Raw genomic sequence first — 25464 nt, forward strand, 5'->3', positions numbered from 1 at the left:
GTAGTAGAAGATGAAGCTTGAAGAAACGCTTTGCTGAAGTAATCTGAAAGTAGGTTAATCGAAACGTTCATGAATACAGGGTGTTTTTCTGCTTTTCTACCATGTTGAATTCTATCTGTGCTATTCCATAAAAAAATAAAATAGTTTGATTTATACTTTGGTTGTAGTGGGTGGTCTGTCTTAATGCTTAATAAGTTTGCTTTTGTATTCAAGCCAATTGATTTCAAGTGGCAGGGGAGAGAGAGGAAAAAGCTTTCTGGAGAAACAAGATTCTTTTATGATTGCCACCTAAAATGGGAAGAAATGGATTAATTATTACAGTGTTTGTGTACATGCATTGTGCTACACATTAAACTCTTTAGTTACAATTATTGGTTTCTGATTTAGAAGCATAATAGGAATTGATGGGTTCAAATATTTGTCTTAAGACTTAAAGTTGTTCCAGAATCTTGTTCTTCTGATCTTCAGGACTGTGTGTCCATAAATCTACTATGGCTGGTATCCTCTTGTGATTTTTACGGTGCTTTGGATTGAGACATCTCTCTTCTTGGTGGAATTTTCTCTTTCAGATGTTTATAACATCCTAGGTCCTAATTTAGTGAGGTAGAGGAAGCCAAGTCGTTTTCTTACACGTTTATCCCCAATCACTCAAATAGTTCATTACTGTACCAAGTATAATTTAAATTTTTGTGCTGTTATTCTAAGTGTGGTTTTACTTGTATATTTTTCTGTAATGGTTAAAAAAAAAAAGGTAGTAGTAGAGGGTGAATTGGCTATAATCTTTAATATTTGATTTCTTAATTTAAATTGGTAAGCACAAGCTAAACTAGTGATAGTTGTTTTAGTTCCCTTTTTTGATTTTTTTTTTTTTTTTTTTTTTTGGTAGAGCTTTGGGATTTGATTCCAGATGTTTTTTTCTTGGCCTTTCTACAGAAGTCTTGACTCCTAATTCATGCAGTGGCTTTCTGGTTCCCTTTTCTGAGCATGTTACTTCTTCTAAAACAGGCAATATACTAAATTTTCCCAAATGCTCTTCAGATAATACGAGTTTGTTTAAAAAGTAGTGTTTCCAGCAGCTTTAAAACTGGTGAAAAATAGTTTCTGTCACAAAAGCACTTTATTGACTCAACCAGCCTAAAAAATCCCAGGCTAATATTTTTTTGGATGTTGGTTAGGCATACTTGGTGCAGTGTTCTTGTTTCAGCTGCTGATGTGGCTCAAAGTGGATGAGTGAGTTATATAGCTGACAAATCTCTTCACTATACATCATTTGGAACCAGCTGTTCATTATTCCTTGACATTCTTATTATTGAAGATCATACTTCACAAGACTATAGAATTAAACCTTATATTGGTTAATGTTGGAATAATTGTGTGTTACCTGAAACAAAACACTTTACAGGCTTCCCTCGGATAACCCACAAGTAGTAAAATTTAAGAACAGGTTGTTTTTCTTTGCTGTAAACTATTCTATTATCCACAACACAGCAACATGTGAATTTTATCTAAATTTATGGGCTATGGAAGACTTTATTTTCTGAAGTCACTACACAGCACTTGAATTGGAGGCTGTTGCTGAGATGAGACTGAGTATTGGGTTTATGCTGTTAGGGAACGGTGACTTAACCATTCAGCGATAAATTTTGGGCCTAAACTTTTGTTGCCAAGGGAGCTTCTGAAAGCAGCAGAATCGCTTTTGGATCTGTGGTGTTCACCTCAATAAGGTTACTTCTCATAGCTGTATTAATGCTGGGAGTACAGCAGCTGTTCTATCAGTGTTCACGAGCAGCAGTTGATGCATTGTGTGTATGTAAGAGAAGGCTTGCTAGCAGACAAATGCCTGTCAGTATAATTAAAGCAGTTTCTTCTAAATGCTTGTATGGGTGCTTACTACTGACTGTCATGCTATCCAAATACTTTAAATGTTTGTGTGTGTGTGTTTTTCTGTATTTCTGAAAGGCAGCAGTGTTCTTCTAAAGTAAAATGCTGATCAACGTTACCTATTTAACGCTGCAAGGATGTGTTAAGTAAATTTCTAAAGAAGTCTCTTCAGTATTTTTATTAATAAGTTAAATCATGAAATAGGGTGTATGTTTATTAGATTTGTAGATAGTATGCATTTGAATAGAGGCTGCAAGTGCTTTGGGGGACACAATGCAGAAATGTCTCTGATTGCTTTGGTAATGGACCTGAATAGCAGGAAAAAAGACTTGAGTCAGACCTGATAGAAGGAGCCTTTCTATTGATGGGAAGTGTTGCAGAATAAAGTGTTAGTCTCAAGTTGTTGGTCTAATGTAAGTTGGAAAGCAAGCAAGGAACAAACTGATATTTGACAGCCAAGGTGACCACAGAGGGTTTAAGCATAGTAAATCCTGCCTGTGGCAGCAGAATGGTCTTGCTGACATCCCATTCTCACTTTCTGTGATATATTTTCCATTTACCAAAAACATCTTTCTGAGAATGAAGAGTATCCTAGAGCTATCAAATATTTGCCAGATCATCAAAACAAGAGCTCATGCTTGTAATGAATATGCTTTTATGTTAGCATACATTCTAGGACAAACTTGTTGGCAATATCAGAAAGCTAGCACCTGTAAAAGTATTTATGAAGCCTGGTAGAACATGGAATTGGCAACGTAAAGCTGAGTAGGCAAGGTACTCTTAAACTGTAGTTTTAAAAAAAACCCTTTCCTGATCTGTTGTATCTTTCCTAATGTAATTACATCTAGAGTATTTGTGCCTCCTAGAAGTTAGTGAGTAAGGTTTAGTAATGAAAAGACTCAATTTTCCCGTGTCTAATTGCCAGGCCAATGTACGATCAGGTGAGAAGAACTGTTTTCTTGACTTTGGTGGTGTGGAGGTCAGTATCCTTAGTAGCATCTTTTCTTGGTAGTCTTTAACTGTAGACCTGTGAGATTGGTTAGGTAGTGTTCTAAAAATGTCCTTCTGTTACTGCTGCTGTTTTGTCAAAACTTTAGTTTTTCTTCTGTAAGTTTATTGAAACTTACAGATACTCTCCTGCTGACTTTTCAGTCTGGATATTGTGTAGTGTTGGCCCAGGTCTCTTTAATACTTCACTATACTGCTTTGTAGGAAAGGGATTATCTCATCTGACCAAGCAGCACTATCAAAAAGGTTTTTAGAGCTTTTAGTTGGAGAACTGAGAACATGGGGAAGATTTGAATCTGCTTCTAGAATAATTTTTACTAGAAGAAATATATACCCAGTATCAGTGAACTGTGGACAAAGCTCTGTTAAAAACACCTTTCTAGTCCTTGGATACTTGCTGATCACCAAATCTCGCCTCAGCCCTTAATTTATATGCAAAAGGTAAAAGGTAGGGATGTTAGTGAATCAAGAATAAACTATTTTTGGCAGTTGGATTAATAGTAGCATTAGGAAGCTTGACTAGTTTTCTAAAAACAGTAAGATGAATTCATTCGGAAATTACACTTGGTGCCTTTGTCCCTTACATAATAGCCAGTCTGCCAATAACTTGGTAATACTTTTTGGATTCTTTGTGATGTTCTTGTTCAGTATAAACCTAATCTCTCCATTTGATTTTCAGACTGTAAGTGCTTTGATCTGAAGATCTTCTTGTGCTGATCTTCCAGTATTGATAACTTGTTTTGATCCCTTCTAAAGATTTAATGATTCTCCTGCTTGGAGATGAGAACTGTATCAGAGGGAAGGAGAAAAAAAAATTCTTGCTGCAGTCTGTTCATATTTAATTTGCTGTTTCTTAATTTAGCATCACTTGTACTGGTTCATCTATACTCCCTTCTGTTTCTATACCTTTGAACGTGATTAATCAGTAAAAGTGAACTTGGTTCCTGTTAGAAAGAGAAGCCGTTTTTATGATGGTTCTGTGACTCCAGGACTTCCTTATTTTCTTTTTTCTTTTTAAATTTTTTTTTCACTAGTCTGACGTAATTGGATTCTTTAGAGAATGTCTCTGGAATTTCTGTTGAGGTTAATTTAGAAGAGAATGTTGGATGACTTCAACAGAGTAATTAATAAGTTATTTGGGTGATCGTATCTTTAAACTTGTCTTTTTTCAAATGATACTAGAGTTTGTAGTTTGATATCAGAGGTACCTAAAAACCTAAGTATGAGCTCATGATGTAAAAAAGAACAGACAGGTCAACTGAGAAAGTGCAGTTTAATGCTTACAAATCTGTTAGACTTCCTTTTAGATGCTGGAACATTCTCTTCTGTAGTAGCCTGGTTCAGCCTAGACTACAACAATAATTGTTGGTTATGAAGTTCAGATTCCACAGCTCTTACTAATACTTGCGTTACAGCAGCCTTAGATTAGAGTGAACTGCATCCGTGCTCACTGACTAACAGATCTGCACTCTGTTGTGCAGAGATGTGGTATACGTGTTTGTTTGGGTCTCCCTGTAAGATGCATGTGGGTGTTTTATTATGTTTTCACTAGCAGAATTTATAATAGTCTGTATATCATACTTAAAATATTTTTTGAATCAGCGACAATTTTGCAGTGTCTAGCTTCAGAGTGTGATACCCTTATAATTCAGGCAGTGTTTCATGTGTTTCTTTCCTTTCTATGCTATTGTTCATCTTTAATATAATTTGTGTTATCTTGCTTACTTGCATTCTCTTGCTTTGAGAGACGTTTTCCTACTTGTGGAGGAGAATGTAGGGTAGAAAAAGTATTCTTAGGTTTTAATCTTAAGCCATTACCTCTTCTTGCCCATTTTCAAACTAGAGAATTTTACTGGTTTTTGTCAGTGTTTCTGGATTGAATCTAGAGATAATATGGGGTTTCTGGTGGCCCCAAGCATGTATTTTTTTCTATAAGGAACCTTAATATGGCCTCTGAAATTAACTTCTAGGGCCTGATTAAGAAAATCAGCTGCTTCTAGGAAGCTAATGAAATAGCTCCTGGAATCTATTCTAGATAGTACCAGAAAGTATTTCAACAAGCTAATTTTGCCACAGCTTTCTGCATCAGACCTTACACAAGATGTTTCATCCCATTTTTAAGAGGAAATAAAGGAATGTTACAGTTGTATTTTAATGATATCTGCAATATATTTGATTAGGGTGACACTTCAGTAATAAAAGCACAAATGTGATGCTATAAACAAGATGAAGATAGTTAGATTCTAAACCAGATCTGTGTGAGAAAATAATACCCCAAAAACAGATGGGAAATAATGATCAAAACATCACAAGTTTAATCCTCTTGTAATATAAGCATCAGAAGAGTACTCACTTCTTGTTCTTCCAATTACAGGGACTTGCCATGAGATGCTGAAGCCTTTTTTCTTTGATTCGGAGAGACTGGACCTAAATGGCGCAGCATGACTTTGCGCCAGCCTGGCTTAATTTTCCTACTCCACCATCAGCAACAAAGGTATGTCTTTATTGTTCTTTTGAACAAGCACTCTCGTTATTAGAGAAGTCTAAATGTCATAACCTCAATCGTAGTAAAAATACAAATCTCTTTATGAATAGGGTGATAAAAGATGATATCTAGCAAGTCTTGCTGTTGTAATTTAAGTAGTTGGACCTTGGTTGTCAAGCTCATACCTTCAATAGGTTTTTGCTTGAGCAGTTGAATTCATGGAAAGAAGCATGGCCACATTATCAGAGCGGTTGTGGGATTAAGATTGCCTTCGTTGGGAGTTTTAAAATGAATTATTGTATTTTGTGCTAGAAGTACCACGACAGAAGCATGTGCTTGATGTTTTTTGCTTCTGGGGTTGCTCTGTGTCCTGTGAATTTTACAGAAGTGTTATTCTGTCATCCCAAGAGATTTTAAAAAAAAGCTTTTGAAATAGACCTCTTAAGTTGCTAGTGGGATGCTTGTTACTGCTGGTGGAGTGTGGTGCTTGCAAATAGTCGTGCAGCCTCACTGTTTCATCTAGACAATTGTTACTCATTTTATGTGATGGGACAGTTTAGCTTGGAAACAGGAAATAGCAATCTCTGAATTGTTAGGGTTTGTAAATACTCCAGGAAGCCCTGAGGATCTCTTGTCTCAAATGTTTCTTTTTTTTCTGGCCTATCTTTCTACTCTTTCATAATGTGTGTGAATGCAGAAGCAGTGGCAGCACTGGATATTTCAAATTCCTGTCATTTATTTCCCTATTTGTAGACTTATCTTCATTACAGTCTTTTGAATGCAATATTCCTATCTGCAGCTGTGAGAATGACATTGCCTTACTTTTAAAGTATTTATGTAAGTTTCTTGCTGTCTTTCATGTCCACGGAAAATGTTTAGCCTTTATAAGCTTGTGGAAATAGACGTGTGCTTTTGTTAAATGTACAGTCAGCTGTCAGTATTAGTTGTGTTCCCGTTGATTTACTTCTGTGTATCTACACACATACTTTTTTTTTCCTAGAGTCAGGTCGTTAAATATCCTTATTCATATTGCTCTATTTATCTATCTTCTACACTGACCTAGCTAGCTTCTTTGTTTAGGATAATGTGTGAGCAGCTCTCACTTGATGTTCTGGGAACATCAGGCATCTGTTCCAGGATGGTTCTGTGATCTGTTTGTTTTCGTTCTGTTTTGCTTCTGATATATTCAACTCTTCTGATCTGCTTTTTCCAATTTAATACACTTTGGGTTGGAAAAGTAATCAGAGCTTAGTTTAATACGGCATCACAATTACAAAACAGTCTTCACCACGTGTTTCAAGAATCTGCTGGAAGAGCTTTACCTGCATGCTTCAAGTGTCAGTATAGCAGGATAAAAGCAAGTTCCAGAACTACTCCAGTGTGTGTAATAAATAAATCTGAGATATGGGTTGTATTTGTCACGTCATTCCTGGATTGTGGGAAATTTAATTGCAAGCATATGTTGTGGATCCTGTTATCTTCCTTGCTCCTTTGCCTCTCATGGAGTTCAGGTAGACTTTCTTTCATCTTTTCTAGAAACTCTGTGGTTGTATGCTTTCTTCGTTATAGTCTTTGTACTTCATTGTTTGAAATGCAGCTTATGTCCTTGCGTTACCTTCTCCCTCAATGATCAGCATTCTGTGATATACAGCACATTTGGATATTAAAGACTTCAAAAGTCTTTTTGTTCCTACCTGATATGTAGCAATTCTTACTTTACAGAACAAGGCTTGTCCTCTCATTCCTCTACAAGACAGGTCTCAAATGTTGTACCCCCCTGTCCCCTCCAATTTCTAGAATGGAAGTTAATTTCTGCTTCACACATACCAACAAAGCAGCTGAAGAGAAGAGCAGATAAGAGGGATAGAGATGAAGAGGAAGGATGGGGTGAGGAAGGCAAGGTCCCTCATGTTTTGTGCAGAATGCAGCTGAGGTGAGGCTGTGGTATCAACAACATTAGACTTGAGAAGAAGAAACTGAACTCTGCCCTGTCAGTTTTTATTTCCCTGAAGAGGCACTTCTAGGAATTGCATCTTTAGGAGCTTGGTTTCCCACCTTGATCCCCGGTATCTGAAGCTTTCCTTACATGAGTAAAGGGTAGTGCTAGAAAAACCTGATGCCAGGAAGCTGGGACTGTGAATGAACTTCCTTAATGTGACTGACACAGATTACAGCTTGACTGAAATCCATCTCACTTGTTGCTGATTATTTCCTCTTAAGGATAAGCTTTTATATCATCTCCCTGTCACACAGCAAAGTCCAGCTCAGTAGCTGGGTATCCTGTGCTCAGTAGCTGGTTATCCTGGTGCTCAGCAGCTTTCCTTCAGGTCTGGAACTGCTGTACTCGCGTCAGTGCAGTTTTGCGTTGGGCAGATGGAAATGGGAAGGTGTTGTGAATAGTGAAACCATCCTGGGATATGGATGAAATTCTTTAGAAAGGATTGCTGTAAAATGTGTATGGGGAGATTGGAGACAGACTGTTAAACTGTTTTTGCAAGCTTACTCTTACTTCATGTTAAGCAATAAGACTTAAAAAAAAAAAAAAATTTGTGTTACTTTCTTTCTGAGCTAGCTGGACCCAGTCAGATATTTTCTCAACTTCCAGAAACAGCCAATAAATTTTCTGTTGATTACAAAGTTTACTGTCTTCTCTGCCACAAGAAGCTTGATGGTCTGATACCTCCATCATGTGGAGAGAATGCAAACTGCATGATCTTTGCACACTATTTAGAGACTTCATATTCATTACATCAAGTACAACTCAAACACTTCATATAAAATGCTGTCTGTTATACTTTCTGGAAATGTGATTGTTCTTCAAAGTTCATACAAAACAAAAGGTAAACTACAAAAGTAATATTAGAAGGTTGTATGTAAATGAGCACATGAAGTGATCTTCTAAAATTTCATCTATGATTGACAACTTTGGAGCTTTCTGAAATTTTTAGCAGATTATTTGAAATTTGTTTATAAGGATTTGTTTTTTTTTTACTTAATATTGAGATTCTTTAAGATAATTTTTGAACTACTTAACTCTTTTGGTAGTTTGTGGTTTTATGTTTCTTCTCTCTTTCCCAGTTTGTCAAGGAAGTAATTCCTTTCCCAGGTCTCAAATTGAGAGGGAAATCCCTTTCCATTTGAGTTCTGTGTGGTTTGGACATACGTGCTTTGTATTTTAAACATACCTGTTACTTACTTGAGTTTGAATTTTAAACAGCAAATTTTGAACAGGAGCTTGAGCTCTGCTGGGCCATTGTCAGTAGAACTTGGGTGCCATTTTTTGTGCGATTGTTCCTTGTAGGGAGTCGGGAAACAGCGTGTACGTGAAGGAAATAATTTTTTTCAATGTGTTTTCCAAAGTAGTTAAACCTATTACTATGTCTTTTCTTTCTCCAACTCACTTTGATCAGCGGCGTACTTTAAATGTGAATATAGCTTGATTAGATGCTAGTGGATAATACCTGTTGAAATAAACTCGAGGCTTTCATTTTCAGACATGGACGATTACTGCTGTACTTTTTATCCTGAATGTTACTCAGTATGGAGAGGGAGTGAGCTTCAGGTAGCCAAGTTGATACTTTGGGTGCAGTAAAGTTCCTACTCCCTGGAATTACTAAGTTTAGTTTACTGACACAGTACGTTTCCACACAGCTGTGCATTTGTGCTTTTGTAGCTATTGTGGCCCTGGGACATGTCGATCCCTTGTATATGTGCAATACAAAGGACATGTATGCACACAGTAAATCCAGTGGGAGGAGAGGGGGGTTTGCTTCATCTGCATCAAAGGCTGGGTGTGTGACAGGGTAACAGCCCTCTGCTGTCACTCACTGGGAGATGTATGGTGTGTACAACAGTAAGGCTAAGCTGTACTTTTACAGAACTAAAATTTATTCTCGAATTTATAAGATGTAGCAGCGAAAGAAATGTAGTATTAAAATAGTAAAGCCAGATAGAAGTAATACATGATTTTTTTTTGTTTGTTTAGTTCCCTTAGGTATGAGTTCTAGTCAGGATGTATTTTGATTTCTGAATGCTATTCTCAATATAAGGTTTCAGTTTATAAGGTACTTTCTACCGATAAAGTTTTACTACTTTAAAATTTCTACAATGCGTACTTATAAGCTGATAAAGTTGAAGTATGTTTGTGAATCTGTACACTTTTGACTCCAGGTTTTAATTGTATTTCATAACTAGTTGCATTCGACTTATTAACTTATAATGACTTATTAACTTACAATTACAAGACTAATAAACTGAGCATTTTTTGGGTGCAGCTGCCTCTGGTGGAAGCAACTCCTTGCTTTCTATGGAATGCATGTGTGTAGTCTCTGAACATCCAAATTAAGATCCCAGGCTTCTTTTCTGCCTTCCAAACAGATGTCCTGTCCCCTCTTACTTTATTTTTTCCTCTTCTGCAACACGTCACTTGTGCTCTGTTCTGCTGCCAAAACAAAACAGACACATGGGGTTTTTACCTTGTGTCACAAGGATTGTCCTCAGTGCTGTGTCAGTGTCCTTCCACTTTGCTAGCATGGGAGATGGTGACATAGCTCTGAATGTAAGCATACTTGAGCACTGCTGCATGTTATCCATCCTTTTAAAAATGGATTGTGTATATCATGAGTAATGTGTGCATGTTACAGTTCTGACAATTCAGTTTTGTTATTAATCAGATATATCAAGTCTACTATTTGTGCTCCTTTACAGTCATCACTGAACTTTGAAAAACACCCTGAAAATTTTTCGTGGATGCAGAATCGTTATGAAGGAAATCGCAGGAGACACAACTCTTCAGATGGATTTGATCCTAACATTGGACGGCCTAATGGAGGTATAATACAGCTTTCATGGGACACTTGGAATACGTGTACATCTTCACTTGTAACGCTCTAGCTAGAAAAAAAATCTGATGATAATAGCTCTCCTACGCTGAGTTCTTATTCTGTAGTAAAATACAGGTACTGGAAAGGCAGATCTTCTGGGAGAGGATGTTATGACTGAGGGTTGGTTAAAGTAGTGTGATTCCAGGTGTATTTCTCTCTTGAACACAAAGAGCGTCAAGTTAGTATTCTAGCCAGCAAGGTATAAATGAGCTGTCAGAAAACAAGGTTTATTTGGACTACTGTCCTCTTTTTCTGGCACTGTTTTCTAAGATTCTTTGTGCTGCTTATGTGAATAAAAACTGTGAATGTGAATGAAATTTACTATGCTGTCACATCCCAGAGTAAAGAGCTGCTTACTTAACTTCTCTAAGAATTTTGCAAAAGTAGAATGTTGTTTTAAAAACGTAATTAAGTTTATTTCAAAATTTAAAAATCTAAGGACATTTTGGGAGAAAGGAGAAGAATGGTTGGCGTTCACAAGGCAGAAATGGTACAGAAAATATAAACTATCGTGGAGGATACCATGCTGGAGGTTCCCGTACTCGTAGCAGCACTTTTCACTCTGGAAAAGGCCAAGGACTGCATGAAAACAATGTACCTGGCAATGAAACTGGGAAAAAGGAAGGCAAAGAAGTACCCAAACAGTTTGAGGCTGAGGATTTTGTAAGTTCATTGTAATTATAATAAACAAGGTTTCATTGTTTCTGCAAGTACCATTTTGTCCATTACATGGACAGCTACTTCATGAGATTTCACCAGGTTCAGATCATCATATAAGTGATCATGCTTCCCATAGGTAAGAGGGTGTTAGTCATTTGTCCACTAACTTGTTTCTCCTTCTATATCCAATTTTTATCATTATATGTTTATTATTGTCACTCAAGTGTTTAAGTGAAAGTACAGTTGGGTTCGGGTTTTTATTGTGGCATGTATATGTATTGAATTCTACACAATGACTTTACTGTAAATCTGAAGTACTAACAAAATGATCTTTCTGCCAGTGGCCCTTTGAGATCCCATGCTTCAACCTAGAATTGTAGTATGTGAGAGGAAGGGTGAGCTTCCCCTTTGAACAACCATACGTCACTGGTTTTTGTATTCTCTGGACAGTTTGTGTAGTTGACTGCTGCCTGAGATCTTTTGTTGGAGAAGAGAAACAAGTGAGCTTTGACTTATTTGGGTCACAGGGACTAATGTCTTGTCTGTCTCCATCTAACTTTGACAGCAGAGGTCGTACTGCCAATGTTATTGTGATTCTTTATTTAATTGGTCCCAGAATTAAAGACTTATTTTTTAAATAATGATAAAACTTTCTTTCAGCCGTCTTTGAACCCTGAATATGAGAGGGAACCAAACCAGAATAAATCTTTAGCTACAGGTGTGTGGGGTGAGTATTTTTGATGTTTTTAAACATAAAAATCTAGAAGAGATTTGAAGTTATTTAATTTGAAACATAGGACTTTTTTTTTAGAATTATATAAATTTAAGTTATAAAGGTACAGATTGAAATTGAGGAGACTTCAATATTATTATGATGTATCTTTTTATTAGAGACGTAACACTTCTATTTGAATATCAGTCTGTTGGTTTGTAGATGCAGCCAGAACTAGAATTCTTTCCCAGAACAGGTATACATCTGTTTTGTTAGGATGTCAAGAATTTATCCTCACCTCTGTTTTCAAGAGGAAATTTGGTGAAGGTGAGTCACCTGAACTAGTGATGTGATTGCTAGCTGAAGACTTCGTAGAAGAGTGCTTCTGACTGATTAGTGCTATTTGGAAGAGTTTGGAGAGAAACCTAGGAGGGCTGGGAAGAACAGGTTAGTTTGCAGAGATTTAAGGCCCCTTTCTGGAAGCAAATGTCTTGAGCTGTTGGTTGTGCTCATTAATTAATTGTAACAAAGCCAATCCTGGGAGTGGGCCTTGAACTGAACTGTAGTCTTGAGATTTTCTTGTATCTATCTGATCAAATTTGGCTACAGCTTTACAGTTCTGTGGGCTGTATGTAGGCAATTGTTCACCCTTAAGAAGCTGTCTGCTTTAGGCTGCAGAGGTTTTAAAGTAATAAACTTAATCAAAATGAGAACCTTTCTCTTTATGAAAAAATAACTTCAAACAAAAAAGCTACTGCTTGGACTGTTCCTGATACTGAGGTCTGAAACTTGCTGCTCGTTTTAAGTGGTACTTTAATTTGCTCATTCTTTTTCTCATATGTCCCCAGTACGTTTTGCACTCATGGGTAACACTACATGTAGGCCAACCCCTCAATATAAATATCTAATTGCTAAGAACTTTTTCAGGAGCCTAAACAATTGCACTGTTTTACAGTTTTGTGCGTTTAGCAGCTTTTATGTGAAAGTCAGGAAATACAGTTATGTTTCAATAAAAGAGCAGCAATAACAATTCTTCTCTAGCCAAGTGGGGAAAAATTGTATAGCAGGTGTTTTACAACCTTTGCAGCACTCTAGCTGTGGCTGCTGTATAATGTGGCTCAGTTTGATCTGAAGGACAGCAAGTTTTCCAGGCTTTTTCAATATCACTCTTCACAAGCAAAGCAAGGAAGTTCTGTTAGCTACATGAAATCATAGTATGGTTTGGGTTGGAAGGGACCTTTAAAGATAATCTAGCCCCACCTGTAAGCTACAGTGCAGTGGCTAATTACACGTTGGTATCTTTATTACAGCTCTGCTATGGCAAACCTTGTTTTGTGATTGCAAAACTGAAATTGAGGATATTCTTATTCCCTTTTAAAGGAAACAGTATTCAGGATAGGAGGAATGTTACCATCCCCTTCTAATGCCTGTTAAAAAATGTATGCTTCTGTTATATTCCATTTTACTTTTTGTATATGCGATGGGAGCATATGAGTGTTATGAAAGTCTTTTCATAAAGTTTAATGAGAAAAATGTATACAGTTACGAATGTTTTGTAACATCTACCTGGTAAACAGAACTAAAGTCACTTATGCTTTTAAGAGGTTTTTTTTAAATGTAGGATGTAGTGACTCTGCTTGTGAAGTAGAAATGCTCGCAGGGAGAACAGGTAATCTTGGAAGAGGCTCTTAATGCAGCATTGGAATGCATGTGCAAAAAAGTGTGTTTTTAACTTTTTTGAATTCTGTAAAACTGTTAAATGTCGTTTACTTAATTTGACTTAATACTGACTGTATGTCTCTTAATTAGTGCCCTCTTGAAGATGGAAATGTAGTAAGCTTCATACGTTTTGTTATGCCCATCTGAGGCATGGAGATCAAGAAACTGGTCGTTGCTGTGGCCTAGAGTAGTACACATTTCTTGTGTTTATAGAGCCTCGACATGGAACATTTAGTTTTAAACTGAGCTGTTGATAAATATATAGGTAATTATTCTTTTAGTAACCTTAAACGGAAATGTGAAAACCATAATCTCTCTTAAAAATTGGGTAACTATCAGCAACTAATAGTATTTGGGTCTTAGATTTGCGAACAAGAACTATGTAGCTACCTTCTTTGGTGAAAATCTTTCTTTCCAAAAGTAAAATTTCTGCAGTGCCAAGTGAAATATTTTGCAAATGGTGGTTGTAGAAGATGGAACAGAACCTGTGTTTATCCAGGTTTGTACAGTGTGTTATTTGTGGAACTAATACTGGACTAAGTTCCTGATTTATGCCTGTTTGCTCTGGACCATGTAGCTATCCAGTACCCTATGAACTAGAAACTTAAGATTGTATACACATGTGCGCACACGTGCGTGTGTGTATGTACACACAACACACACACTCTTCTTTTTTTTTTCAGAGTACCCTTTGAATCCTAAATCTAGATCTCAGAGAATGCTGGTCATTAAAAAGGGCAGTACAAAAGAACTCCAGATATCTGGATTCCCAGTGGTAGGAAGTCTTCAGTCACAGCCGGTGAGGAATGGAACTGGCACCAGTGTTTATAAAGGATTAGTCCCTAAGCCTGTCACTCCGCCTGCAAAGGTGAGTCTTGGATACCAGTGGCATGAACAAAATGCAAAGAAAATCGTGCTGTAATTCTAGATGTGCTTATTTTACCTGAGAGTACTGTTCCTAGAATGTTAAGCTTATTAATATATACTCTTGCCAAGTGCAGCACACCCCAAAAGTAAGTGGAAACAACTTTTTCTCATTTTTCTTTTTAAACTACACTGTAACTGATCTCCTTGTTTCTCATTTGCATTTTTTGAGAAGTACAAGAGCTGTCCAAGTGAGGGTGAAAAGGATGTTTTTCACTTACGGGGTAGCAATGCCTTTTGTATATTATTTTAGCAGAAAAAGAGATGCCTAATGGAGAGATGTAGTTGGTGTAAAAGTAACTTCAGAATTTTTTTCAAGTATTAATAATGTTGCAGCCTATTAGTGTCATTCTGGTCGCTTTCCAAGTGCAACTTTTCATGTTCATATTTTCACTTTTTGTTTCAGGAAATTTTTTTGTGCTCCTGAGAGCATATGATGGAGTGATTCTTTACTCTCTCTAACATTCTATATTAAAAACAATACTTTCATCTGTTGAAAACTCATACTGTGTTTCTTAATACCTCAAGTATAAGGGTCTTAATTGTTTTGAAATTTTTGTCTTTATATTAAAAGTGTAAACTGTATTTGTGAGCAGATGAATTGCTCATAAACAGTCTCTTTTCTGCAAGAAAACAGGTGTTTGCACTAGATTATGGTTGTAGTTGTGATTTGCTTTTGCTTAATCATTTTTCTAAAGATTCCTGAAAATAATCCTGTTGTAGTTAATTACTCTTAAAATGCCTGTTTACATTTTTGTTTAGCCTACACAGTGGAAAAGCCAAGCAAAAGAAAATAAACTTGGGAATCCATTTCCTCATGAATCTGCATATGGTGTTGGCAATTTCAGTCCTTTCAAACCAACTGCCAAGGCATTTACTGTATCACAAAATTCAGTGAAAGAGGTAAAGCAATGTGTGTGGTTTTTATAAAATCTATAAAATCTTTCATTTGGTTAGATAAGAGGATCAGCAATTTTTATGCAGAATTGTGTATTAAATAAGATTTTGGGGAAGTTAATGTGTCAGAAATATATAAGGCACATCATTGGCCTTCAAGTACTGCACAATTTGCTTTGTAGTTTTGATCTGGAGTAAAAATGGTGGATTTAAACTTTGGAACTGCTGATATGATAACACTATGTATGATAAAACTTCAGAAGGTCCACTATTCATTAGCAGTGCTCCATAAACCTGCATCTCTGGGTGTACATATAAGAACTGTTTATACTGAAATACAAATACCTTTCCTCTGCTTTTGACTGTGGATATATGTAGAACCTGAAACTACAGGTGCGGGGGAGACTTTTTGTCTTTCATTCAAAGTCCTCTAAATGAATAAACTTATTCCTCCTTTTTCTGACTCCCTATGGTAGTGTAATCAGTCGAATTCTTCATCCCCTGTTGACAAAGTTGGTCAGCTTCGTTTAACAAAATTGACAAGAATGCGGACTGATAAGAAGAGTGAATTTTTGAAAGCATTGAAACAAGACAGAGTGAAAGAGGAACATGAAGATGAGAATCATGCTGGGCAAGAGAAGGTAGTTTTGTCTGTACCTGTTGTAGATCCAGCAGCAGTAGTTTTCAGACAGACCACAAACTACTTTTTATTTGGCTGTAAACAGCTGTTAAGTCATGGTCTTGGATCTCTCAAAGAAGGAAAGGAATTACATTCTGATGAATTTAAAGTTGTTCCAGATACTACTTCCTCCAGTGATTCTTGGTAGTTTCTTTTTTTTAATTTCTGCAGTATCTGTTCATACATGTTAATCACGCAAGTACATATGTGTCTTTAGCAACAATAAAAAGACTAAATTAAGCCTAGTACACTAACCTAATCTTTGTGGAAGGCAGTATGTTTCATACCTTGGCTGTTAGTTATCCTACAAAACAATTAATGGAAAAACTTCATTCTGCTTCTCAAACCATTTCCTTTCCAGTTAGTGTTTAGATAGCCAGCTGTATTCTTGGTCTAGTTGTAGGAGCAACAGTTCAATTTATGCATATATAAAGAACCTGGTTTTACTTTCTAGTTAAGAACTTGGAGGCCTATACTATCTGAATATAATGTGTCATGTTTCTTTCAATTTGGATCAGTTTATGCAGTGCTTGGCTGGCACCAGAGAAGATTTGCCAGTGCTACCAGCCACCAACAAGCTGTAAGCATAGTTGCCATACATAGTCTAAGTGAAGATAAGTATTGTATTATTCAGGATGAGGTGATTACAAGCCTCTTCACTGTGAGTATTTTATAGTGTTTTAGCAAAACAAAAAACACCATAAGTTACAAATCAGCCAGATAAATGTGTGATTTTGAGGACAGTTTATTCAGATTCAGAGATGTGAGAAAAGAAACAGTGCCACTCTGCACTGCTTGTAAAAGTAAGATGGACTTTTCTAACCCTGTTCCTGTTTCAGGTGAAATAAAATTTACTGTAATGGGACTGTACAACTTAGATGTATGTGTGAGTTAAGAAAGATCTCCATCCTTCCATTAGGCATTCTGTGACTGAGCACTCTGAGGTGGTTGTTGGGGGTAATGTGTGTTTGAAAAATATACAAAGATTTTCATTTAAGAGTGAAAAGATCTTGGGAAACACTGTCTTGAGCTTCAGAATTCTGAAAATCCTACATGAACTTGGGAATTTCTGTTCCTGAAATTGTCTTGAGTTCGTAATAGCTTTATGACGCATATGTCATATGCATTTGCCTGTTGCATTGTACACAACAGATTTTTCAGAAGCAAGTCTTTAAAAAAAAAAGGGCTTTTAGTAGTGGAAGTTGTAATGTCCTTGGACAGGTATATGTAACACATAGCCTGAAGTAGTTGTTGGTACGGGTGTGCTTCCTTTTCCTTGCCATTGCTGTTTCACTAACAGGTGTGAAAAGTTGTTAAACTAATCATGTAACTAATAGTTGTCCTGCTTCCACCATTCATTTTAATGATCATCGATAGAAAACATTGTGTGCAACTGAGTGGATGGGGAGATGACTGCACAACAGTTTTCTGTAACGTGATCCTCTTGAAGGAATTTTAAGGCCTTCAGTAGTAGATTTTACCTCTGAAATAAGGCAAATCACGATCAGCAGCTGAATCACGCTTGGAAGAAGCTATTTTGCCCTATGTATATCTAAAATATTTAATATTTCTATGAATTTTGGTAGTGTGAGATGCATTCTTCAGGCATATGATTTAACAGCTGAATGTATGTTTACTGAGATACTTAAGAAATACTTACTGAGCATTCTAAAATTTCTGGAAGCAGCCAACACTGAGTAAGAGGGAAATGATGCTGGTCTTGATCTTGGACCCCGAGGTATGGTTTCTTACAAGTGCCAAACTGGCTGATGGAGCGATTGCCTCCTGCTATGGATAATTCTATTATATACTCAGTTTAGGGATTTTTTTTGTCAAAAGACTGTTAACTATGTAATAATCATGCTCTACTCTTTGTTTTTACAGTTGGTGAGACTTCTTAGGCTATTTGGCTCACTAACTACTAAATGAGAATTACAGGTTGCTGAATAAGTAGAATAAAAAGTAGCATCTCAGGGTTTATAGGATTAAAGAGCTTTTAATATTTGAGTGAACCTGAACAGTCTGCTTTCTAAATAAACTTTCTTCCTGGTTCTATTTTTCATGGGCAATAAATTACTGTTGCTGTTAACAACAGCCTGAGAAGCTCTGTGATGAGTGTATTTGTGTAGGGGAAACTGTTTTCTGAATATGAAGAGCAGTATCCAGTCTTTCTGAACTTGTGGCAGATGAATTTGCTGGTTTAGGTATGGTGGCTGTGACCTGCCGCTTAAACTAAGTGAACTTGAGAACTCTTATGCTTTCAAACTTCTGACACACACGGCTCTGATGTTTAATTAGGAACATTCTAAGTTCAGCAGATAACCTGTTATTTCTGTAAGTATGAAAGGCAGCTTAAATAAGTTTGAATTTTCTGATATGTTTGAAACTTTGTAGAAAAAGGTTTGAGGCAGAGTGTGGAAGTTGCTTTCTGTATTACTTAATCAGTGGCATAACTTAACTTTTCTGTAGTATCCAGGTATTGAAAATTCTAGAAGTATGAACAGAATTACTGTGAAAGTAGTATAAAGTGTCTCAATTTAAACTTAATTTGAATTAAACTGAATGGCTTGCAGACATTACTTGTGAATGGAATTTACTTTTAAACTTTAATATATAATTTTTTTAACAGGATGGTGAATCCTTTAACTTGCGTAACAGCAACAGTCCTCATCATGAGCGAGATATAAACCAAAACTTTGAAAATGAAATTCCGCAGGAGAATGGCAATGCTTCAATTACATCTCAACAGATCATTAAATCTTCAGCTTTCCCTCAGGCTGATGTTCTTTCAAGCTCACTTGAGGCAGAACATAGGTATGTACCTTATATGGTATAAAGAGTGTTCTTTCATGGTAAGTGAGCGTGTCGTAAATTCTTCTAGTTCAGAAATCAGAATATGAAAACTGAGAACTAATGAGTAGTGTCAAAATTTAACCTTTAGACATGTACTACTTTAACGTGGGATATAGTTTGTTTCTACTGGACTCATGTACTGACTTAAACTTGCTTCACTAAAAATTGATGCATTTCTGTATACAGAAATAAAGCAAACAGCATAGTGACTTCATCCCTCTGATTTTTAGTCTCCGTGTCTAGGAGGAGCAAGGCATGTAATTACTATTTGTATTAATAATACTTTAAATGCTATATCTTACATAAAACCCCAGTGAGTTTTTCGTCATTGTTAAAGTAATGAATTATTTCTGTAGCTGACTAGTTGACACTGTCAGTGGTATCACAAGGCAAATGCACTGGAGATGGAGAAAGTAACTTCAAAAAAAGGATTAAAACAATTCTAGTATCTCCTAAAAGTAACTGCAGTTAGCAGTTGGTAGAGATGAGAACGATGCTGCTGGGAAAGCACAACTTAGGCTGGAGATGAGCTTTTCATGAGCTCTGTCAGACTTTTAACAGTTTCTGGCAACTACAGAATTGCAGTGATAGTTTAGACAGATATTTTGTTTTTAGTGATAGATTATACTTATACATTGAACTAGAGAAACTTCCCCTTTTGTAGTACTCCAGAGGAAGCTTCCGTGACTACTTATCCCTCATGACTATGGAAAGTGAAATGCACCTTGCTGTGTTACTTTTGTTCCAACGTTGGCTATGGAGGAGGCAGAGATGTTTAGCCACTAAAGGCTTTGATGACCGTTTTTTTACTAGAAGATAGGGGTCAAATCTAACTCTCATTTTTCAATTCAAATGACTTTGAATGGCCTTCATAGGATTTCTGGGCAGTGTCTTTCTGGTGTGGTATTTCAGAGAGGCTGTGTCTTGCATGCTGTCCCAGCCCTTTGGCTGTGACTTCTGCATGCACGTAGACAGATACTATCGTCAGCCTTTTTGTGGTACATGGGACTTGAAGTGACCAGCTTAACTCATGGGATACTTGTGCATACCTAATGATAGTATTGACACATCTTGTACAAAATAGATCTTGGACTTCCCTTCTGCTGGGGAATTTTCAAACATGTAGCGATCCTGTTGGTGTCAAGTTTGCTAATCTGAAGTTTAATGTTTTTATGTGGTTCACACTTAAAGCCATTCTAGAAGCCTAGTGTTGCTTTGAAGGGACAGCAATCCTGTGAACTTTAGACAGTGTTGCTTAAAAGCTAGTCATTGCTCTAAATTTTATTTACGTTAACAGGAGCTCTATAACTAGTCACTTCATTGTACATGATACTGTTAACATCTTAGCTTGCTTGCAGTAAAACTTTCTAACTCAAATTACTGTTGGCAAAAATATAACTATCATTGAACTCCATTTATCATTGCGAGTCTTTTTCTGTATATCCATACAAATGCACATATTCTCTTGAAGGGGAGTTTTGGATGACTTGCTTATTATTTCCACTGCTTCCTGAGAATTTAGTTGTTCCTGGCTGTCATGTTGTCCGGTTTGGTCCAGCTACCACAGAGGATATAATTTCCATTTCTGTTGTGTCTTGTTAAGTTTTTTACAGAGTAGTCTGTTCTCCCCTTCTCCTACAATTCCAGGCTTTTATGATTTTAACAACAGTCCTTGATGTCATTGGTCATCTGCAGGTTTGTCCAGTGCACAATGATTGTATTGGGACCTAAAGTTCTTCGTGGTGAGGGTATGTTGAAGGGCACTTTTTGCTCACATTTGGCTAAATGAAGTACCTGTCACATTACATGAAGTTCCTTAGGATCATAGAATCACAGAATGGTTAGGGTTCAAAGGAAGCTTAGAGATCATCTAGTTCCAACCCTGCTGCTGTGGGCAGGGACACCCTCCACTAGCCCAGGTTGCTCAAAGCCTCATCCAGCCTGGCCTTGAACACCTCCAGGGATGGGGCATCCACAGTTTCCCTGGGCAGCCTGTTCCAGTGCCTCACCATCTTCACAGTAAAAAATTTCTTCCAAATATCTAGTCTAAATCTTCCCTCTTCCATTTTAAATCCACTACCGCTTGTCCTGTCTCTATATGCCCTTGTAAAAAATCCTTCCCCATCTCTCCTGTAGACCTCCTTCAGGTACTGGAAGGCTGCCATAAGGTCTCCCTGAAGTCTTCTCTTCTCCAGGCTGAACAACCCCAACTCTCTCAGCCTGTACACACAGGGCAGGTGTACCAGCCCTCTGATCATCTTTGTGTCCCTCCTCTGGACCTGCTCCAACAGGTCAACATCCTTCTTGTGTTGGGGGGCCCAGAGCTGGATGCAGTACTCCAGGTGGGGCCTCACAGGAGTGGAGCAGAGGGGGAGAATCACCTCCCTTGACCTGCTGGCCACGCTTCTCTTGATGCAGCCCAGGACGCGATTGGACTTCTGGGCCGCAAGCGTGCACTGCCAGCTCATGTTCAGATTTTCATCTACCAACACCCCCAAATCCTTCTCCTTGGCTGCTTTCAAGCCATTCTCTGATAATTCTTCATTATTTTAGTACACTGACCGTTCTTCAGCTAAGTGTCAGTTTCTTGTGTCAGTTCTGGCATATACTTGTAGAAACCTCTTTATTTTTTACGGAATAGCTTTAGTGTCCTTTGCGCATGGCTTGCCTGAAGAAAGTACTAATCCTTTTGGCAAAAACTTTGCAGTAAGACAGCTTACTGTCTTCATTGTTAAATGTCGTGGTGTCTTCACCCTTGCATAACCCGTTTTCACAGCATTTTTATGTCTAAAACCACTTTTCCTGCTCAGATTCTGCTCTCTGACTTCTGGCACTAACTAAAACACATTGATTCTGCATCTTTTGATGTCTCAGGCTTAGTCATGAGAGGAATCTGTTTCTTTTCCTTCCTTCATCCCAAAACTCAGTCTTAGTTGTAGTCTGCCTGTGCTGAAATATCAGCACCTGCCATTGGGTGAGGCTCAGTTGCAAAGAAGACTGTCCTGGCTCGGACATTAGCATGTGCTGGAAAAAGGAATCTATATGAGGCTATTGGATCCTGAATTGGTTCCCATGGAGGGACACCTCCAGTATTCCTCATGGGTGCTCTGTTACCCAGGAAAAACTGTGGGTTCCCTCAGTGTGAGTCTTTGTCTCTTCATACCTTTTTCAAGGGGGTACACTGCGGCTTCATCAGAGCAGTTATGCAAAGGAAATACATACTTACTTTTCCACCTGACACAGATTTCTTGCCTTAAAATGAAGGTACAGTTTTTACCCTGTGTATTGGTAAAACAAGGCCATCTGTGAAGGACCTGAGAACTTGTAAGCTTCTATGCTTTATATATCTTTGTAAGGCTTTTAACCTACTTTTATGTAAGATTTTGTGTAAAAAAAATTTTGAACCGATTAATCCATTTGTTACAGTCTTTACAGATATATGTAGGCAGAGCTTGAAATGTCTGAGTGTGTGTCACAAATCTTTAATGTTGTCCTTTTTAATTAAAGGTTGTTAAAAGAGATGGGCTGGCAGGAAGACACTGAAAATGATGAAACATTTGCTCCACTAACAGAGGATGAGATGAGGGAGTTCAGAGTCATTAGTGAACAGGTAACACCAAGTTAATGTTCCATTAGCAACTTGTAGTTGGATTCCCTAATGCTTACCTTCGAGGAGGATCTGCAGTAATTTTGATGGTTAGGGATGTTGCTGTTTCAGTATCATTTCAGTATTGTGTTTTTGGAAGAATAGCTGCTTTACAAAGATAGGGGACCAGTGCTTGTTGTAGGTAAGGCCTATTCTCAAAATATCAAGGGAAGGGCAAGGGAGTGCTTCTAAGTAATTTCAGCATATCTGATAGTAGAATTGCACAAGCTTTCCAGCTCCTCAGTTTAACCTGAGGAAAGGAAATTTTCTTTCAAGGTTTCTATACAGTTTCCTTGGTTTTCCAAAATGTGAATTTTCTCTGTTGGAAAATTAGAGGCATTTGATTTACTAGTAACAAAGTCTGAAAAGGCAATCTAGACTCAGTTTTGTTGGGTTTTTTTTTAGTTTTTGTTTTTGTGTTTTTTTATTTTTTTACACTAAGAGTGTTGTATGTACCTAATGGGGTCGGTGAGGAGGAGTTGGAAAGGAGAATCTTGTGCAGTGTTAAATCTGAACTTTTGGTATTTACATAATCTAGCCACACGTGTATTAATTAGAGCATTTGGAATACTAAACTCTTAAATGCTTGGCTTATTGTCAAGCCTCTGCATTACGCATGGAAATGCAGTAATTCCTTTGTTGTAGAATCAGTTGTTTCCTTTCTCTCTGGTGTCTTTGACTTTCCAACTGCATGAGGTGGACAGATGGGGATACCTGTTTTTCTTCCCCGCTGCTTCTGCTCTTCTGGGCCCCTTATTGCAGACTCTGCCCTTCTTAACGCAGCTGTTTGCACTGTGGAAAAAAGGGACTGCACTGCAGGAGAGACTGTGTGGGAGGAGGGATCACCGGGACAAAATGTCTGAGGAAGTGAGTGAGAAGAGGGTAAGGTCTTGACTGCAGGAACGTAGCACAACTGGAGCTGCTTGGATACAGGTGGCTGCCTCAGAAGTGAAGGTTCTCCAGGATTGTTTTTTTTTTCGTGTTTATATATGAGAAGGTGGTGCTGTGGATCTAACGTAGCCCAGAGATGAAGATGTAGAGAATGTTGAAATGCAACAGATTGTTGAGTTTAGCTTTTTCTTTCTCTAAATACATCCTGTTTTCTCATTTCAGTTAAAAAAAAATGGCCTGCGGAAAAATGGCATTTGGAAAAATGGCCTCATCTGTGATTTTAAATTTAGCCCCTGGAAAAGTAGCACTTTCAAACCTGCTCTGGAGAATGAGGATTCTGAGACAAGCAGCAGTGATACATCAGATGATGATGATGATGTGTGAAGACTTCTGTAACGTCTGTAGAAGCCTGTTTTGACCTTATGACAATTTGGGGATATGTTGTCCAAAAAACCCTTCTAATTTATGTAGTAACATACCCACCAGAGGAGGAATTATGGGACTTTTTTCTGAAGAAAGGAAATAATGTTGTGTTGGGTGTGTTGAACATTACTATTTCTTTGTAAACGAATGTTGTAGAATGAGGACTTGGGTTGACCCAGCATTGACTTTCTTCATCACTGAAGCATTTCTGACTAGCAGTGTGACAATGTAACAAATCAGATTTTCTCATTTAATAATAAAAGCAAAGAATTGTGTAATATGTTGCAAAGCTTCTGTCTTAAATGTCCGAGTCTATAAGAAGACAAGGGCAGCTTGACTCAGTGTTTTGCTTGCCAGGTCTTTTTCTTACAGTGGAGATCCTTGAGTCCACTTTGTATGCGAAAAGGGCAACGTAGTATGTTGGCTAAAATGAGCAAAGTGCACTAAACCTCTTCCTTAACTGAACCGTTGTACTGTTCTACTTCTTCCACACGTAACTGCTCTTTAGCCATTTGTAGTGTAGTTGTTACTAACAGCAAAAGACCCTGATGCTGCAGTTCCAAATTTCTAGAATTAAATTCTAAACTGAAAACTTTATGGGGTATTGCAAGACCCAGTCTCACAATGAACACGTTTATTGTGGAAAATAAGCACTTTGATTTTACTATTAACGTGCAGAAAAATAATTACACTGACTGGATTTGTCCACTACATGGAAAATAAACTGATTTATGGAGTATTGTCTCGGAGCATAGCATCAAGGGCATTGTTTTTTAAATCTGGTAAGTTTTGTTTGCATTTATATTAAAAGTACTCTGGCAGCAGTGACTGCATTTCAGAATGAGACAAAAATATTTCCACCACTAGATCTTGCTTTTAGAGCAGCAGAAGTATATCTATGCAATAAGCACCTGTTTTGTTAACTTTGTGTCGAACTTTTTTTTAATGATCACACATTTAAAAACAAATATTGTAGGATTTATAGTTTTATTTGTTTCATTTTAGTCCTTAAATATTTTCCACAGTGTTGTACAAACCATGTAGCATTAATTCATAAGCACAACTGCTCTTGGTGATGTTCCATGCATTTATAACATAGCTTATATAGACATATATTTGGAGACATTCCCCATTCAAGATATTTTTAAGTTATGTGCTTTCTTATAGTAAGTAATCTGCAATTTAGAACTCTAAAGCAGAAATATTTATAAAGCTGATATTTTGTCCATATTTAACTTATTTAGGAAAAAACTTTTTTTTGTAAGGTGGCATGTGTCAATTTTGGGCCAAAAGTAGTATGTTTCGCCTTTTTTTTATTAGCTTATATAGAAATTTGTATTCAGTAAGTCAGCTTTTGTCTTGGAACAGGCATGCCAAAAATGTTGATACAGTTAATTTGACAGTATATTGAATTGCACCATTTTCTTTAAATTTAAGAGGATAAAGTGTTTCTTTTTTTAGAGGGAGCACTGCCCTATCAGTAATGAAGTCTTTCCTACGTGTATACCTTGCCTTTTTCCTTCCCCACTCCTGTAGGTTTTTTTAGTAACTTTTGACATCTCGGTGTAGTATTGGATTCCCTTTTTGATTTTCACATCCTCTCAACAGGATCTTCTGCCTATACTAATCAGTGGTGTGTGAATACACTTTTTATTACTAAGTTAAAACTTTTGCCTTGGTATTTCTCAAAGTGGGATGTAGATTGTTTTTTTCCCCCCTCTTTATTCAGTTTAATAACAAGTGTCACCTCTGTAATTAACCCTTTAGGAAGATACTATGGTTATAGAAGGGTTGTGTTATACT

At 37.2% G+C, this 25464-nt stretch overlaps 1 protein-coding gene across 3 annotated transcripts; it reads left to right on the forward strand.

Annotated features, from left to right (window-relative positions):
* Positions 1-5320: 5320 nt before the first annotated feature.
* GPBP1 (GC-rich promoter binding protein 1) lies at positions 5321-24113 on the forward strand. 3 transcript variants are annotated; one of them, XM_010087101.1, is made up of 10 exons: positions 5321-5385; positions 10063-10205; positions 10697-10920; positions 11578-11644; positions 14032-14216; positions 15035-15175; positions 15646-15810; positions 18478-18662; positions 22209-22311; positions 23461-24113. In XM_010087101.1, exons 1-10 carry the CDS (start codon positions 5321-5323, stop codon positions 23620-23622), a joined length of 1440 nt encoding a protein of 479 aa, XP_010085403.1. In that variant the 3' UTR covers positions 23623-24113. The 3 variants fall into 3 exon arrangements, with proteins under 3 accessions (XP_010085403.1, XP_010085404.1, XP_010085405.1); XM_010087102.1 differs by having other exon boundaries at positions 5321-5383; positions 10082-10205; XM_010087103.1 differs by having other exon boundaries at positions 15035-15185; positions 15683-15810; positions 23461-23919.
* The last annotated feature ends 1351 nt before the right edge of the window (positions 24114-25464 follow it).

This window comes from Pterocles gutturalis, unplaced genomic scaffold (assembly GCF_000699245.1).
Source record: "Pterocles gutturalis isolate BGI_N339 unplaced genomic scaffold, ASM69924v1 scaffold41471, whole genome shotgun sequence".
NCBI classification, from domain to species: domain Eukaryota; kingdom Metazoa; phylum Chordata; class Aves; order Pterocliformes; family Pteroclidae; genus Pterocles; species Pterocles gutturalis.